General features: G+C 43.3%; 1 protein-coding gene across 1 annotated transcript in view; it reads left to right on the top strand.

Annotated features, from left to right (window-relative positions):
- VPS51 (VPS51 subunit of GARP complex) overlaps nt 1-13313 on the top strand; it is a 31333-nt gene extending 18020 nt beyond the window's left edge. The window contains exons 7-10 of the mRNA XM_082270683.1: nt 2276-2494; nt 2651-2772; nt 11398-11485; nt 12919-13313. Of these exons, the coding sequence (XP_082126809.1) occupies nt 2276-2494; nt 2651-2772; nt 11398-11485; nt 12919-13179 (690 nt within the window). The 3' untranslated portion in view covers nt 13180-13313. The remainder of the gene's footprint in view (nt 1-2275; nt 2495-2650; nt 2773-11397; nt 11486-12918) is intronic.
- Nucleotides 13314-18038: the final 4725 nt, after the last annotated feature.

The following is an 18038-nucleotide window of genomic DNA, read 5'->3' as shown; positions in this document are numbered from 1 at the left end:
TGAAATGATGATCTGTGAATAATGTCAACTGGTAGCTGATAACAAGATAATGTATGCTGAAAACTAAAAGTACCGTAGCAGGGTAACAGATTAATGTTCTCTCAGCACTGGACATCATGCCGGGGAAATTGAATTTATGGATTGAGGGTAGGAAGTAGTTAATAGTGCGTGTGGGAGATATACCTTTCCATTATTATTACAGCAGCACCTGCACTGTTAGCTCTGTATCATCTGTAGTTTATATATCACTTTTCTTTTGTGGTTAAAGGCTCTGTTATTTCTCCATTACAAGCAATAGGTAGATTATCTCCAAAACACACAGAATCAGTTTACCATCAGACATGCAGCTGTTCAGCACCTGGGACAAGCTTTCTGGAGCAGTAGATTTCACTCCTAATTGGCCATATGAAACAACAAATGGGCATTTTTAGTAAATACACCCATGGGCAAAATATTGGCACCCTTGCATTTCTGTCAGATAATGCACCAATTCGCCCAGAAAATTGTTGCAATTACAAATGTTTAAAGAGGTTGTAAACCCATATTACTTTTTTTTTTCCCCAACCTGTAAGAGAAACACATAATGAGCTACTTACCTTAGAACGAGCCCCCGCCGTGCCGCCCACTCACCTGTATGACGGGCAACATGTCCAGTCGCCCGTCTTCTGGGATCGCGGCATCTGGCCATCTGATTGGCCGGAGCCGCGGTGACGTCACTCCCGCGCACGGGAGCCGACAGTCACGGCACAGGGATCTGAAGAAACGGCACCAGCAGCCGTCCCTTCAGAGCGCATGCGCCAGTGACGTCACTGGCTGCATGTAAGGTAAATATCTCCTAAACGGTGCATATTTAGGCGATATTTACAGTACCTATAGGTAAGCCTTATCATAGGCTTACCTTTAGGTAAAAGTGTTAGAGGAGGGTTTACTTCCTCTTTAAGCATTCTCCTGTTTATTTATTTTGCTTGTGAGTTTGATTGGTATGAGACAAAAAAGTAGAGAAACAAAAAGCCAAACCTGATGCATTCCACCCAAAACTCCAAACATGGAATGGACAAAATTATTGGCACATTCTCAAAATTGTAAGAAATAATTACATTCCAATTGACATTCCACCTATGTCAACTAACAGGTGCTGACGATATAGAAATCACACCGGCAACCAGTTAAAATGGTGAAAAATTGACTCAACCTTTCTGTTGTGTGTGTTTCTGTGCGCCATCAATTTAAAACTTGGTAGCACACCGCTTTTGAAAAAATAACTGAAACCAATTGCTTCCTCTAACCGTCAATGAGTTTCTTACACCTTTCTATTGGAATTTTGGATTACTCTTCTTTAGCCAACTGCTCCAGGTCTCTCATGCTTTTCCACATTTTTTGTTCCCAAATCCTCAGAAAAATTATTTTCTGCTCATTCTCTCCTACAATTTTCTGTGTGGCAGACAGAGACACACAACAGAAAGGTTGAGTCAATTTTTCACCATTTTAACCAGTTGTCAGCACATGTTAATTGATACAGGTGGGTTTAATTACAAATTACAGGAGCATCACAAACTTGGATTTATTTCTTACAATTTTGAAAAGGTGCCAATAATTTTGTCCAGTCCATTTTTGGAGTTTTGTGTGGAATGTATTAGATTTGGCTTTTTGTTTCTCCACTTTTCTGTGTCATACCAACACAAGCAAAAGCAATAAACACGAGAATGCCTAAACATTTGTAATTGCAACAGTTTTCTGGGTGACGTGGTGCATTATCTGACAGAATTTTTATTTATTTATATTTGGCCCTAAGTCCCGGTTCACATTAGTGCGATGTGAGACATCGCATGTGATTCGGAGCGCACTGCACTGAAAATCACATGCAATGTCTGTGCAATGCGAATTCAGCCGTACAGATTGTATAGTTGAATTCGCATTGCATTCGGACACAACACTCGCAGTACCTTTTTTGGGTCTGCAGCAGAATCGGATTGCATGGTGGTTCACACCTATGCCAGCTGATTCATGTCCAAACTGACAGTTCGCACTGCGATATGTGAATTGATCTGGGGGTGTCAGTAACTCGCAGGGTTCCCGCATCGCATATATGTGAACCGGCACGGAGTGTAGTTATTCATATGGAGTACTTAAATGTGTTAGAACTTGCAATTTTTTTGTTACAGTGAGGGTGTTTTTCCTTTTAGATGCTATTTACATTAACAATTAGTGACATACATCCTTTCTGTTGTTTCCAGAGTCTTATTTGTGTTTATAAATGTCATTTTTGTTTTGTTAGGACCACTCTCCAGTCACTCCCGTCAGTACTCTGTGCTCATTGGCTCGCTCCACTGCTCAGACCCTGCTCAATCAGTATGTGAAGTCTCAGGGTCTAGTTGTTTCTCAGATGCTGCGCAAAAGTGTTGAGACTCGGGACTGGGTGATGACCATAGAACCACGCAATGTCCGGGCAGTTATGAAGAGAGTAGTGGAAGATATTACCAGTGTTGATGTACAGGTGAGTCAGCTTTTGTTGCCCGGCAATTATGATATTTGTCTGTTGTAATGACCCTCTAGTGCTGTGCTATCATCTAAAGACAACACTAATGCACATAAATGTTTTCATCTTCAAATTCCCATGTTTTTACTTCCATTACTTTATTGATCTGCACAGGTTGGTCTACTGTATGAGGAAGGAGTGCGGAAAGCACATAGCAGTGATTCCAGTAAACGCACCTTCTCTGTGTATAGCAGCTCACGTCTGCAGGGGAGATATGCACAGAGCTACACCCCCAGGTGAATATATGAGCAGAAAAAACAGAACTATGTACCATGTATAAGTGCTTTCTTTAACCCCTTCATGATGGAAGGTAAAACCAACATTAACGCCTGAACCCAGTATTACAATATCTTTCTTATTCAATCATTTTTATTAGGTCTCAAAACAAATAGTACAAAATATTCATAACAAACAACAAAAGATGAATATTGTACAGACAGAAATGAGATTACAAATGTTTGAGACATTAGGAGCAATTGTCAGCAAGGATACATTAATGCACACAAATCAAGGGTAGGGCAGGTGTATACAGAATACGTTTGATTCAGTATTGGAAGGCCAATGGAAATGCTCTTATAGCTCATTTGATTAATGAGAACGAAAAGTAACATTCGATGAGGAGGGGAGTAGAGAGAGGAGGGGGTGGAAAGTAAGCAAAAGTGTTTAGGGGACACAAGGAATTAAAGGTGAGAAGGGGATAAGGGAGGGGTCAGCCAGGGGGGGTTTTCAGCGGCATGTGTCGTTGGAGCCCCTAAGTAACTATTAAAGGTCCAGCTAGTGATGATTAAAGGACTTTAGGAGGAATGGCTTGATCCAGGAATCTCATATTTTTAAGGAATTTAGGCATAGAGTTTTTTGAAGAAGTGCCTTTGGCTTTTCATTGATCATGGTCCAATGCATGCGAGATTTGAGCTCTGCAAAAGGTATGTTTCTTGTTAGCCAGGCCATTTAGCTGTATATTTCCTGCCGTTTTTATGACCCACCACCAAAAAAAACCTCTCAAAATTCAATTCTTCTACTCCTACAGCCTTCACAGCATTACCACATATGTGTACATTATTTGATGTTTGTACCTGTAGTAGGGCCAAGAAATAATAGTGCACATTTGGTTTTTGTGTTAAACATGCTGACAATGTCCTGCCTAAACCATTCGGGCTGCGACACTGTCACCAACCTAGATCAGGCCCAGATCCAGCCATGTATCTTTTTATGCAGGTTTTTTTTTTTTTTTTTACTTCTCCTCTGGCAAAGAGAGAAAGATACGGTTTAAGGAATTAACGAGGGGCGATGACAGCAGGGAGCTCGGAACATGCAGTTCGAGCTTTCTGTTCTCTGTGCTGTAACAAATATGGCAGAATATAGTATTGATTAACAAAGGGGCTTGCATCTGCTTCATTGTATATTTTTCTCCATTCAAAAGGAGAAAACATACAAGGCCAGGTTTTACAGATAGCGGTTACTGTGAGAGAGCCAATCACAAGCTTTTACAGCAATTGTATTTGGTAGCCATTTCTTCTGGCTCCCAGTCAGTAGAAGTGGTTGTTGGTGACAGCTCGGTCTCCATGCTGTGCACTTCCTACAAAAACACAGGTGCGCATATATGCAGCGCCTCAGAAGGTGGCCCACTTCTATGATGATGCATATATGTGTAAGGCCGGTGGGAACAAGTTAAAATACAGGGCAACAGGTTCACATTAATATTGGCTCCACCAGCAACACATTCTCCCTGTCCTTTTATTGTCCTGCTACTTTGTTTGGTCACCAGGTAGTGGATTGTGATTCACTCTCCTCCCTCCCACTTGACAGCTATTGTGCTTGGTGAGGGGTTGTTTAAGCACCCAGCACTGTCACATGGGGGTGGAAAGAGAGTCCTCAGCCCTGTGTAAGCTCCAAGTCATGACTTGGAGTTTACTTGAAGCTAAAGGCCCGTACACAGGATAAGAAAATCTGTAGGATTGCAAACCGCAAGGAACTGCAAACCGGAAACGACACACAGCGAGGAGAGCTGAAAGCTGTGTGTGGAGGAGGAGGAGGAGCGGAGGAGGAGCCGCACGTGCGGAGGAGAGCGGGGGAAGCCGCACTAGGAAGCCGAAGGCAGGAGCTCGGAGCCTCGGACCAGGGAACCAGTGCGGGGGACAGCCGGGGACAGGAGCTCGGAGCCTCGGACCAGGCAGCCAGTGCGGGGGACAGAGCAGCAGCAGCGGGGACAGAGCGGACCAGAGAGACAGTGCGGGGACAGAGCAGCAGCAGCGGAGACAAGGACCGGGACCAGACTGAGACCGAGGGACGTAAGTTGGAAACAATCTGATCTGATCTCCTGGTAGGGGGACTACAAGTACAAACACTACAAGCAATACAGGTTACTAAGGGGCTACTATAGACTGAGAGGTGCTCTGCGACTGACCAACGGTGCTGAGTATCTTGCGACTGGTGAGTATCTTTGTGACTGGTGTGGATTTTTGTGACTGGTAAGTATCTTGCGACTGGTGGGTAAGTATCTTTGCGACTGGTGAGCATCTTTGCGACTGGTAAGTATCTTGCGACTGGTGAGCATCTTTGCGACTGGTGAGCATCTTTGCGACTGGTGAGCATCTTTGCGACTGGTGAGTATCTTGCGACTGGTGAGCATCTTGCGACTGGTGAGCATCTTGCGACTGGTGAGTATCCTTGCGACTGGTGAGTATCCTTGCGACTGGTGAGTATCCTTGCGACTGGTGAGTATCCTTGCGACTGGTGAGTATCTTTGCATCTGTTGGATCTTTGCGACTGGTGAGTATCTTAGTGACTGGTTAGTATATTAGCGACTGGTGAGGACCCCAGGTTTAGTACCAGGGGAGACAGAGGTAGTGTAGGTAAGGAAGACCAGGTCGTTAATATATCCCCATAGAGTAGTGGGTAATAATGTCCGACAGGATTGCGGATGCCACTCAGTGCACTCCTTGCTGCATGTATGCGTTCCTTGATGAACCAATCGAGGGCGAATACTGCTGTGCAAGATGTGAGCGACTTGTTGCTCTGGTAGACCAGATCCTGGACCTACAGAACACAGTGGCAACACTGCGTGGCATCAACAACCTGGAAAGGAGCTTGGACATTACCTAACAGGCGCTGGCAGGGGCCAGCATAGAGGAGGGAGGAATAGAGGAGACGCAAGCAGCAGAGATACGCAGCTGGGTGACTGTTAGGAAGGGTAGAGGGATGAGTGCCAGGGAGGCCAATCCTGAGTTGGTACACCCTAACAAATTTGCCGAGTTGCAGGTTGAGGGGGATATCAACTCAGGGGTGGCAGAGCTGGAGCATGCACCCTCCCCCAGCTGCCAGGGGAGGGACGGCTCCAGGAAGAAGGGGGGCCGTAACTCAGGAAAGGTTAGAAAGGTTGTGGTAGTAGGGGACTCAATTATCAAGAGGACAGAGAGGGCAATCTGTAAAAAAGATCTCGTGAACCGAACAGTTTGTTGTTTACCGGGCGCCCGCGTTCGGCATATCGCAGATCTGGCAGACAGATTGTTGTGCGGGGCTGGGGATGACCCAGCGGTCATGGTGCATGTGGGCACTAATGACAAAGTTAAAGGTAGGTGGAGGATCCTTAAGAACGATTTTAGGGACTTAGGTAATAGATTGAGGAAAAGGACCTCCAAGGTGATTTTCTCTGAAATACTGCCTGTACCTCGAGCCACACAGGAGAGGCAGAAGGAGATTAGGGAACTTAACAAGTGGCTGAGGAACTGGTGTAGGAAGGAGGGGTTTGGGTTCCTGGAGAACTGGGCTGACTTCTCAGTCGGCTACCGGCTCTTTAGTAAGGATGGGCTGCACCTTAATGGGGACGGTACAGCTCTTTTGGGGAGAAAGATGGCCGCCAAGTTGGAGGGGCTTTTAAACTAGGAGACGGGGGGAGGGCTCAGAAGTAGAGTCAGTCAGGAGGGAGCAGAGGACTGAAGGCAGCTGTAGGGTCAGCAGCGACAGTAGGTCCACAATGTCAATTGGCAGGTCTGTGCGGGAAAATCTCAGACCAAACAGGAATAAACATAACCGCCAATTGCGCTTAACTTCCGTAAAACTAAGAGGGGTATATGCTAATGCCAGGAGCCTAGCTAATAAAATGGATGAGTTGGAAATATTAGTACATGAGGAGGACATAGACCTTGTGGGAATAACAGAGACTTGGTTCGACCCCTCACGTGACTGGCTGGCCAATATCCAAGGGTATTCGGTGTACCGGTAGGAAAAAGAGGGGGAGGGGTATGTCTCTATGTGAAGAACAATATAAAGGTGATAGAAAGGAGTGACATTACGGATGGGATGAGCATGGATTTAGAATCTGTGTGGGTTGAACTCCATAGGGAAGGAGAAAAGGGGAAAGTAATTGTGGGGGTTTGCTATAGGCCACCTAACCAAGGGGAGGAGGTAGAGCTGGAATTCTTAGCACTTATGGGTAAAGTGGCAAAATTGGGATCAGTCATCATATTGGGGGACTTCAATTATCCCGATATTTACTGGGACGAGGGGACTACACACTCACAGAAGGCCCGCCTATTCACGGAAACCTTACTGGATAATTACATGTCACAGTTGGTGGATTCCCCTACCAGAGAAAACGCAGTCCTGGATCTATTGATCACTAATGACCCAGACCTAATCTCGGAGGTAGGAGTCCAGGACAACCTGGGCTCTAGCGATCACAGGATGATCACATTTAGTATAAATAACAATATAACAAGGCAAGTGGGGAACATAAGAACCCTAAACTTCAGAAGGGCAAACTTTCCAAAATTGTACTCATTGATGGAAAGGGTAAACTGGGACCAAACCCTGGGATCCCTGACCACAGAGGAAAAATGGGAATGCTTTAGGAACATATTAGGCAAAGGCATCTTGCAGTGCATTCCTATAGGAAATAAATTTAGAAGAGACAAAGGCAAAACTGGCTGGCTAAACCGTAGCGTCAACAAACTTATTAGGGGAAAAAAATTGGCCTTCAAGAAGTATAAATCAGAGGGCACAGTATCGGCTTTCGAGCAATACAAGGAGGCAAATAAGAAAAGTAAACAAGAAATAAAGATAGCTAAAATCAACTTTGAGAGACAAATAGCGGAGGATAGTAAAAAAAAACCCAAAGAAATTCTTTAAATATATCAACAGCAAAAAAACTAGGGCAGAGCATATTGCACACATAATTAACAATGATGGGAGGATGGTTACAGAGGACACTGAAAAAGCAACCGTGCTGAATGCTTTTTTCTCGTCAGTCTTTACACAGGAAACGGAGGGGTACACTGACCATGAATGTATGGTTAGTAGTAATACACAGGACTTGCCACTATGGCTAACAGAGGGTGAAATCAGGGAAAGGCTGGATAAACTTAACACAAACAAATCACCAGGCCCGGATGGCGTACATCCGAGAGTACTCAAGGAACTCAGTAAAGTTATATCGAGACCACTGTTCCTGATCTTTGCTGACAGTATTGGGACAGGAGATGTACCAGGGGATTGGAGGAAGGCTAACGTGATTCCGATATTCAAAAAGGGCCAGAGGCATATCCCGGGAAATTATAGGCCTGTCAGTTTGACATCAATAGTATGTAAACTTCTGGAGGGGATGATAAGGGACTATATCGTAGAGTTTGCTAAAGACAACAGCATCATCAGCAGTAATCAGCACGGGTTTACAAATGGGCGTGCTTGTCAAACCAATCTCTTAACATTCTACGAGGAGTTGAGCTGTGAGCTAGATAGGGGGAGACCAGTGGATGTGGTGTACTTGGATTTCGCTAAGGCGTTTGATACAGTTCCCCACAAGCGCTTAATTTATAAAATAAGGTCTGCAGGTATCGACAGCAGGGTTTGCTCTTGGATACGGAATTGGCTTAAAGGGCGTGTCCAAAGGGTGGTAGTAAACAGCACATACTCAAACTGGTCTAAGGTGGTAAGCGGGGTCCCCCAGGGCTCAGTCCTGGGACCAACCTTGTTCAATTTATTCATAAACAGCATTGAGGACGGGATCAGTAGTTCTATATCAGTTTTTGCAGATGACACAAAATTGGCCAGGGCAATAACTGCACAGCATGAAGCAGATATCCTACAGAATGACCTGGACAAAATTACAGAGTGGGCAACGACCTGGCAAATGAGGTTTAACGTGGAGAAGTGTAAGGTTTTGCACTTGGGGACTAAAAACATAAACACACAATACACGTTAGGAGGGGAACCCTTGGGGGAATCAAAAATGGAGAAGGATCTGGGAGTCTTGGTTGATGATAGATTAGGCAACAGCATGCAATGTCAAGCGGCAGCTGCCAAAGCCAGCAGAATATTAGAATGCATAAAGAAAGGGATGTATTCCAGAGATAAGACTATAATCCTTCCACTTTATAAAACTCTGGTCCGACCGCATCTGGAGTATTCTGTCCAGTTCTGGTCGCCAGTCCTCAGGAGGGATGTGTTGGAGCTGGAGAGAGTCCAGAGAAGGGCAACTAAACTAATTAGGGGATTGGAGGACCTTGACTATGAAGAGCGTCTACAATCGCTCGATTTATTCTCCCTGGAGAAGAGACGTCTAAGGGGGGACATGATAGCAATTTATAAATATCTTAATGGGGATCCCAGCTTAGAAAAAAGCTGTTTATTCGAAGGGATTGCATGAGGACTCGAGGGCATACAATGCGATTAGAGGAGAAGCGTTTTAACCTCAGGCAACGTGGGGGGTTCTTTACTGTTAGAGCTACAAGATTGTGGAATTCTCTACCACAAGAGGTGGTTTCTGCGGGAAGTATGGTGGCTTTCAAAAGACTCTTATGCCTCGTTTCCACTGAGCGGATCGGTTCGGGTCGGTTCGGTACGGTACGCTAATTTGAGTGTTTCCATTATGAAAGTGGCCCATACAACCGAACCAAACCGCACCATTCCTGGTCCTGCTTCAGATGTAGGGCCATAGGAAATGGTACGGTACGGTTAGGGCGGAGCTACTGGCGTCACACGATAGAGTCCTCTGATTGGCGGACAGGAAACCATCAATGCTCACGTCAAATGAAAGAGCAAAACAAACACCTCATTTGGTGTAAACCCCGCATGGTCCCTGGTGGCCCGACTTGCAGTGGAAACGCTCACCTGAATAGACCGGACCATTCTAACCCTTCCAAACTGTACCGACCCGAACCGTTCCGCTCAGTGGAAACGAGGCATATGACTTACATCTCAAGGATCAGAACATTCAGGGGTATGTGAGATGATTACAGCCACACACACCTACACAGGTTGAACTGGATGGACTATTGTCTTTATTCAACCTCACCTACTATGTAACTATGTAGGGAAAATTCGTTCCGACGACCGATCTGCCAATTTTCGGATTGTTAGTATGGTGCTTTCGACAACCAACTCAAACTTTTCGGCTGACAAAATCCTGATGTGCAGGCTATAACATTTTTGTCGTCCGTAATACAACGTCAAATTTTCGTCACATTTAGTACAGATTTCGATGGAAAAAAAATCTTAAGAGCAAGACTAGGCATGCTCAGAGATGAAAGAACACATACAAAGCAATCCAACACATGACATCACTTCTGAAGTAGAATTCTGTCGTACGGGAAAATTCATATGAAGATAAACTCTTCACTTTCCACATCAGACTAGCATGCCACAAAAAACGGACGACAGATCGTTCGATAATCTGATCGTGTGTATGGGGCTTTACTCTCCTTATTCACAGCTGTCAAATGGAGTGGCAGGGGTGTAAAGGGAAATGCATAGCACAAGTTCACTTACTTTGCGTATTTTGTTCCATGTTAACCTCAGCAGCCCAACTTATCCTTGTCGACATTTCTTCATTGAGTGCTAATTCACACTGAGTGTCTGCAAATTCTGTGCAGATTCCGCACCGCATCCAAATCGCACTGTATGTTACGTTAACAACTCCTTGAAATCGGTTTGCAAAACGCAGTACAATTTGCAGAATTGGATCGCATGGGTGTAAACAGCCATGCGATCTGATTCTGGTGTGGCCAAAAAAGGGTCCTGTGCAGATTTGGTGCGATTTGAGCCATACAGAATTTTGCTCAAATTGCACTGCTGAAGAATCATATGTGATTTGTACAGGAATGTGGTGCGATTCCTGTTCAAATTTGCATATTATTCCCGCACCACATAGTGTGAACCATCACTGAGAAGTCGTGATTTGTCTATAAAGCCCAACTCAGCCCTTACTTGTCATCCTTGTGCCCCATAAATCTACTTAGTTAACAGCGACTTAAAATTATCTTGGCCTCTTGTCTTGTATTTTTTAATTCATAATAATACTTATTCATAATAATTCATATTACTTAATAATACTTAACAATATAAAGCATTTCCTGCTGGCATAGCTGTCATCATACTCCATTAATTTAATTTTACAGTTTTGGTAAACTCCTTCCATTCATTAATAGATAATCTTTAAGAAGCGCAGTTCAAATTTGTGTTCTGGTACACTTCTGCCTACTGAGTCCATATTGATTTCTGTACTTGTGATCTATACATGTTTATAGGGAAATTCGTACTAGGGAGGCTATAGTTAAAACAGCCATAAGTACTGCAGGAACAAAACTTTGAAGCTGTGATCGGAGTACTGGGTTTATTTTACTTATTACCCAGCAATTGCCTCCACAAGCTCTTTAGTCTGCACTTACTAGATGTTATTTTTAAGCTGTTCAAGCAAAGCCATTTTTCCATTTGTTTTGTACCCATGTTATTGCATTGTGTAGTTGTATTTGTTTTATATATTGATTTGTACCCATGTTGTTATTGCATTGTGTAGTTGTATTTGTTTTAATATATTGGTACTTTGTAAATTAAAAATATTAATATGCTTGTTTCACTTCACTTAGTGCTCCCATGGACACCAGCCTTCTGAGTAATATCCAGAAGTTATTTTCAGAGAGAATAGACATATTTAGCACTGTTCAGTTTAACAAGGTAAAGCGATTTGTCTTGTCGATATTTTTATGAGTTTGCCTTTTTCTATAGTGTGCTCCTTGCCTTCCTCGTCTTACTTACTTTCCCTGTTTTATTGTGCTAAAGCCTGCTGTCAGCTGACATCACAGACCCAGTCTAGGCTCTGAAAACATCCCCACCATATGGGTCGGATTCGCCCAGAAGTCTGGACCGGCAGCCAGCTAAGAGCCTGAGCCTCTAGTGAGCGCTGGAGGGGCAGAGTGGAGAGCTAGAGACTGACAGTCACTGGCTCTCAGCGGGTTAAAGACCAAAAGCTGAGTGATCAGCGGTGTATGATCGCTCAGCTCTCAGTCTTAGAGGTGGCGGGGGGACAGCTGCAGCCGTCTAGGTGAGTATGTGTGTGTTTTTTTTTTTTTTCAAAACCCTAACTTCTTTTTAAAAATAGGGAGAGTATTCTATGCTTCTAGTCAGTGTAGTGTATACACCACACTTGGGTGTAGAGCTTAAAGTGTAACTCCACTTTTGCTCAGTAAAAAACATACCCCTCTGGGTGATCTATGTACAATTCAGGGATTTTAACAACCTCTTTGCAGATTCCTACCTTTTGTTATTCTGAAGAAATAGCTGTTTGTCTGTGTCCATGTTCAAAGGGAATCTAATGGGGGTGATTTTATAATGATCAATTAGCTGTTGCAGCGGGAGGGGGGGGGGGGTTTGGTAGACCATCTATGTACAGAATGGTTGCCATCTTGAATTGCATATTACAGAAAAGGACATCACTGGAGATTGAAAAGGAAAGGTATTGTTTTAATATCAGTCAATTACAATATAACTTGTGTAGCAGTTGTATGTGCTACATTTTTTTTTAATTCGCTATTTTTTTTCTCACAAAAGTGAAGATATCCTTTAGGCCCCTTTCACATGGGGCGGATCCATCCGAGCGGAATCCGCCTGCTCAGCAGGGGATCACTGCATGTCTGTTATCTGATCCGACCTGCTGGACGGATTGCGAACGTATCGCCATACGTCTGTTTTCAGCAGGTCTTGTTGGATCGGATGCCTGGCGGGTGTCAGCAGACCCATATCCGCTGACATCTGTCGTCTCATAGAGGACAATGGGTGATCTGATCGGGTCCGCCTACAATGGGTGATCCGATACGGTCACTCGTATCACTGGTTCTTTTTTCTCTGTTTATCATTTAATAGATAACTGTACCTTTTTTTAATAAGGGGTGTGTGCTGGGGGCAGTATGTGCAGGAACTTTATACTACTGTAGTGGTGGTTCCCTTAATAAGAGATTTCGTCACATGTTGATGAAGGTATGTCTAGGTAAGCACAAAGTGGGGAGTGTTAATTGTTATGGTTTGCGCCTCTCTTGAGTTTAGTTTGTGTTCTAAAAAAACGTGGGATTGCCAAGTGAACAGCTTGTTTTGTCCTATTTGTCTTATCTCAGGTTTCCATCCTTACTGGTATTATAAAAATCAGCCTTAAGACGTTCCTGGAGTGTGTCCGCCTACGCACATTTGGCCGATTTGGTCTGCAGCAAATTCAAGTTGATTGCCATTACCTGCAGTTGTACCTGTGGCGATTTGTCAGCGATGAAAATCTAGTCCATTGCCTGTTAGATGAGGTGGTGTGCAGTGCAGCCCATCGGTGCCTGGATCCTTCGCCCATGGAGCAGAGTGTAATAGAAGTCATATGTGAGCGGGGCTAAGTTATGGACTGAAGATTTGTAAAATGTACTGTACATATATACACATTTGTGTGATCTGTATATACAAGCATGGAATAAACTGATGTAACAAATATAATGGTAGAATGTGTATAACATCCAATGCTTGAGTAATTCTGATAGATTCCTGTGTGTCTAGGATCTGATTAGACACTCTAAATGCAGCTAAATTCACCAAAATGCTGCCAAAAGCAGGAACATCTAATTGAAGAAAATGGTGATCTGGGAGGCATAACATTTGTTTTAAACTTCCCAGATCACTTCTCCTGCATTTGAAAGTCTAAACGCAGGAGTGTCAGTGTGAATGAGGCCTTATAATAAAATATAGAAATGTTGGTACTGTGTAAATATTGCACAATTACATGATGCATATTATGCATGGCTGAAGAATACACTGTGAAAACTGTGTATGGGTACCAACCTTCACATCTGGTATAATCCATAGGAGGTTACAACCATACTCCTAAATGCCTTTCACGTTCATTCAAAAGTAGTGCATTGTCATTTTTACAATTTATTTATTATGTAAATTGATTTAAACAACATAAATAAAATGTAAGATCCCATTCATTTCTGTACATCTGCTCTGCAGGTAAATGTAAAGATGGTGAAAAATAGTTTGCCTACTTGTGGAGTTCAGATCATTGTGCTGCAATGCAGTGTATTAGAAATACTAATTTTATCATGTTTTTCCTTTTTTTTTTTTTTCTTCAGTGACGGATGGTACTGTAGAAATAAATAGTAACTGAGAACACATAATCATGTACATTTATTAAAACCCAATGGAGCCCATGTTTTTTTTATTATGGGGATGCAATCAACAGGTGCCTAAAGAGAAAAGCATATGTCATGCCAAGCAGCACTAAAACATTTAATTCCCAGTTAAACCAAATTTCGTATTACAGTTTTAAAGCTGGTGTAAACCTCTGAAATTAAAAATGAACAAAGCAATCTCCCTCTTTAGTGTGCACTTGTCTCAGTCCAAAGCACCTAGCGTGGTTCCTGTCTGCTTTCTTATCCTGCTATCTGCATGAGTAACCTCTGACAGGTTATGTGGACACCACAGAATCCCTGGGAACCATACCCCCCAGCACACAGAAGGTGGAATGACAGTCTTAGTTGTGCATGGTTCCCTATGAGACTGTAAAGGAGGGTGTATTTACTCCCTTCCATCAGGCTTCACATTTTACTCAGCTCTCTGATGTGTAGTATGAGGCATCAGATCCCTGCCTTCTGGAAACTCCTGAAGCTAGTCACTTCATTGGGGTATTAGCAAGGGTTTACAACCACTTTAAATAAGAAAAAGAAATATGCTTTAATGCTCACAAGCAACATAGGAAAAAACATACTGTATAGTATTGCAGGCTCGCAACAACTGCTCCTAAAGCTGATCCCTAGTGATTATTCATTAGACCTGTATTGCAGACAAAAAGGTTAGAACATACCCAAAGGCAGAATTTTTATATTTTTATTTGTTTTATTTTTTTCTAATCCAACAAACGTTTATTGGTATGGATGAGGTATACAAAATTTAGGAACATCTCATAAACTCCTTGGTATAGAAAGAAAAGCATTAAAAAGATAGTTTGTGAAAAGTATACATCAGCAGACAGTAATATTCTAATAATGGTAATAAAAAACAAATTTTTGTGTGTAATTCCCGGTAAGTAAAACCTATTCAGGAAAAGCTTCTGATTGTTGTTAACCGTGGGTGCATGTAAATGTATGTAAGTTAAATCTTACGTGTACCAGTAATGCTCATTCAGTTATTGGTTCTTCCTCTGTGAATGTCGATGCCAAGTCCAGCCAGCGGTCCCAGATTTTATGGTATTTCCCCAGGCAGTTTGTGTGTGTGTTTGTGTGTGTGTGTGTGTGTGTGTGTGTGTGTGTATATATATATATATATATATATATAAAATTTTTATAAGATAAGGATTGATTAACAGTCGACATCCATTCCCGGAGTGTTGGTGTGAAGCCCTGAAGCCACCTTCTTTTTTTTCTTTTTTTCTTCTTTTTTCTTTTTAAAGCCCGTGGTGTGTGAACACACTCAGACTAACACCCGGTGCATAAAAAAGTGCACACACGCAAACATGGGAAACACACAAAAAGTGCACATGGTGTGCGAATGGTTGACCTCCGAAGAGGAAGGACCCTTTACCTTGATCCCCCAGGGCGCAAGACTTCTGGCAGGGACTGAGGTACTCACTGTTTCGCCTGGCCGAAACCAGGCAAACCCCATTCTCTGGGAGGACTGCCAAAACAGCCCACCCCAAGTACTAGGTGGGGCTCCCCCGAAGGGATACCCCATGAGAGAGGGCAAACTAAGCCAAAAGGCCATATCCACCCCCTCCCAAGACTTTCAAGGTAGGCCCGAGGACCCACACCCTACTAATCGTGAAACAGTAAGATAGAAAGTGACAAACTACAAAGAAAAAAACACAAGAGAGTGGGGAAGTGGAGAAGTGCTTAGTGTCAAGGTGCAAGACCTTGACAAGCCAATCGGCCAGGGATAAAAAATTTCCTCTGGTCTCGGCCAAAAGGCCCGTCCCTAGAGGCAGGTGCGAAAAAAGTGTGTAAGTGCAGTGACCAAGGTGCCAAAACACTCAAGGTGAGCTCCCCCACCTGTGAGAATTAAGGCACCCCTGGGCTGCCACCCCAGAGGCACATACACCACGGGCTTCTTTCGGGTCCCAGCCTTCGGCTGTGTGTGTATATGAACTTTTTATAAGGTGAGTATTGATTAACAGTCGACATCCATTCCGGGAGTGTTGGGGTGGAGGCCTGAAGCCACTTCTCACTATTAATAGTCTAGCTGTATATAGTGTTTCCTGCATGAAGATATGGTGGTGTCTATTTTGTTCCTGGTCAGGAAGTAACCCCAACAAGCACTGTTTAAGGCATAGAGTTAATGGGCAGCCCATTTCTTTGTGTAGGAATCTGATCACTTGTTCCCGTCGCTCCGGTCCTCCACGGCTATAGAGTTGAGTGGGGGCCAACCTGCCCTCACTCGACTTCCTGCACAGTATCTGAGGACCGGATCGTTTTCCCCACTACCAACGGCTCTGGTAAGTGGGAAAGACAGCCGGGAAGTGGGGGGGCACCTCTCCTGCTGCCCATAAAAGTGATCCCATGGCGAATCTGCTGCTGGAACCACTTTTATGTGAAAGAGGCCCACCTGCCCTGTAAGAATATACCGGGGTTATGGCAGCTATCTGCTGCTAACCCCGGTATTTAATGTCAAAGTAGCAATGTAAAACTGTGGCGGGTGGTCCGGAAGTGGATAAAACTTTTAAACCACATATATTCACATTGCATGTTACATAGTATACATACATAGTATAAAAAGTTTTGTACAAAATTGGGTCACATCAAAAATGCGGTCTGAATCCCCCACAGCTGATGATTAAGCTTGCATTCTTGAAGCCCACTCAGCTTAGGGACTCCAACACGTTTCAGAATGTTTTTGACAACTCTCTTCCTCAGGGATAAGATACTATTCTGGAATATGAATTATATTTTACTATCCACATATTACAATTTCTACATGATAGTTCAACCATCATAGTACAAAAAAAAAGAACCTTTCATAGTTTTGTTGCACCAATCCTATATGGAAGAAAGGAAGTCCAGATCCATGTAAGTAGACTTTCAGATTGCCAGGACCCCATAAGTGTGTGCAAAGATTACCATTTATTGTATTGCCAGCTGTTAAAACATATAAATAGTAATAAATACTAAAGTCCCCCATTCAATGTATCTAGGATGATGTTAATGCTATAATTGTTGGGGAGCATACCCAGGACCACCCTCCTAGTTGTATTACTGGACCCTATGCCAAAAGTTCATGGTATCTCACATCTGACTACTGGGGCACAGATCCAGTCTCCCATAGAGTCAGGTATATCCACTGAATTACACATGTCCCAAATCTGTCTTTTTAAGCATAATTAAAATATGTATAATAGTATATTAATGTGCCCATAAATATATTTCCACCATGAAAAAATGGGGGAAGGCCAAATAAGAAATCAAAAATCAATTCAAAGAGTAATTTTTAGGCAAGAATTGGATGTTTCAATATTACTTACATAAAAACATGGAATGCTGCCGTAATGGCATGGTTCCTATCTGTAATAGGCAACCGTCCTCCAGTGTGCCAGAGGGACTGTGAGATCCTGGTCATGAGAGTTTTTATATAGGGATTATAATTAGATTAATTAGCTGCAAGAACTTTTCCTCTACCTTCCAAATCCTCTGGAAGAGAGGGGATCTGGATCGCCATATCCCCATGAGCGAACGGGAAGATGACGCCCACTGTGTGCTCTCCCGTGTCCCCAGTATAGCGCATGAACACCCGTTAATCACCGGCTCCAGCAGGTATCTCTTCTAAAGATCGGGAATGCATAATTTCCGGATATCAGGCTGATGCTATATTTGGGGACACGGAAGTAAGCCCACAATGCTGGTCACAAAGACCTCTCCCACTGACAGGGGAGAGCCCCCCACAGTAAATGAACTGACTGGGAGAATCACCCACCATCTACTTTTCGGACTGCATTTTTGATGTTGTAACCCCATTTTGTGCAATACTTTTTATACTATGTAACATGTGATGCTAATATATGTGGTTTAAACTTTTTAAACAAAAGAAATAAATGTTGATATTTTAATTGTATTGCTTGATTAGAAGTTGCCTTCAAAGTCCTAGTAAGGATATGCAGTGAATCATCCCAAAATTGTCCCTTCTATGGCTAGCCTTAAGCTGGCCATTTACTGATCAGATTTCGGCTGGTTCAGCAGGGACTGGGTGAATTTTGATTAGTGTGTGGCCAACCCCA

Source organism: Pelophylax lessonae (assembly GCF_965119305.1).
Source record: "Pelophylax lessonae genome assembly, chromosome: 10".
NCBI lineage: Eukaryota > Metazoa > Chordata > Amphibia > Anura > Ranidae > Pelophylax > Pelophylax lessonae.
The sequence above is the reverse complement of the archived record's forward strand: the minus strand, read 5'-3'. Positions and strand labels throughout refer to the sequence as shown.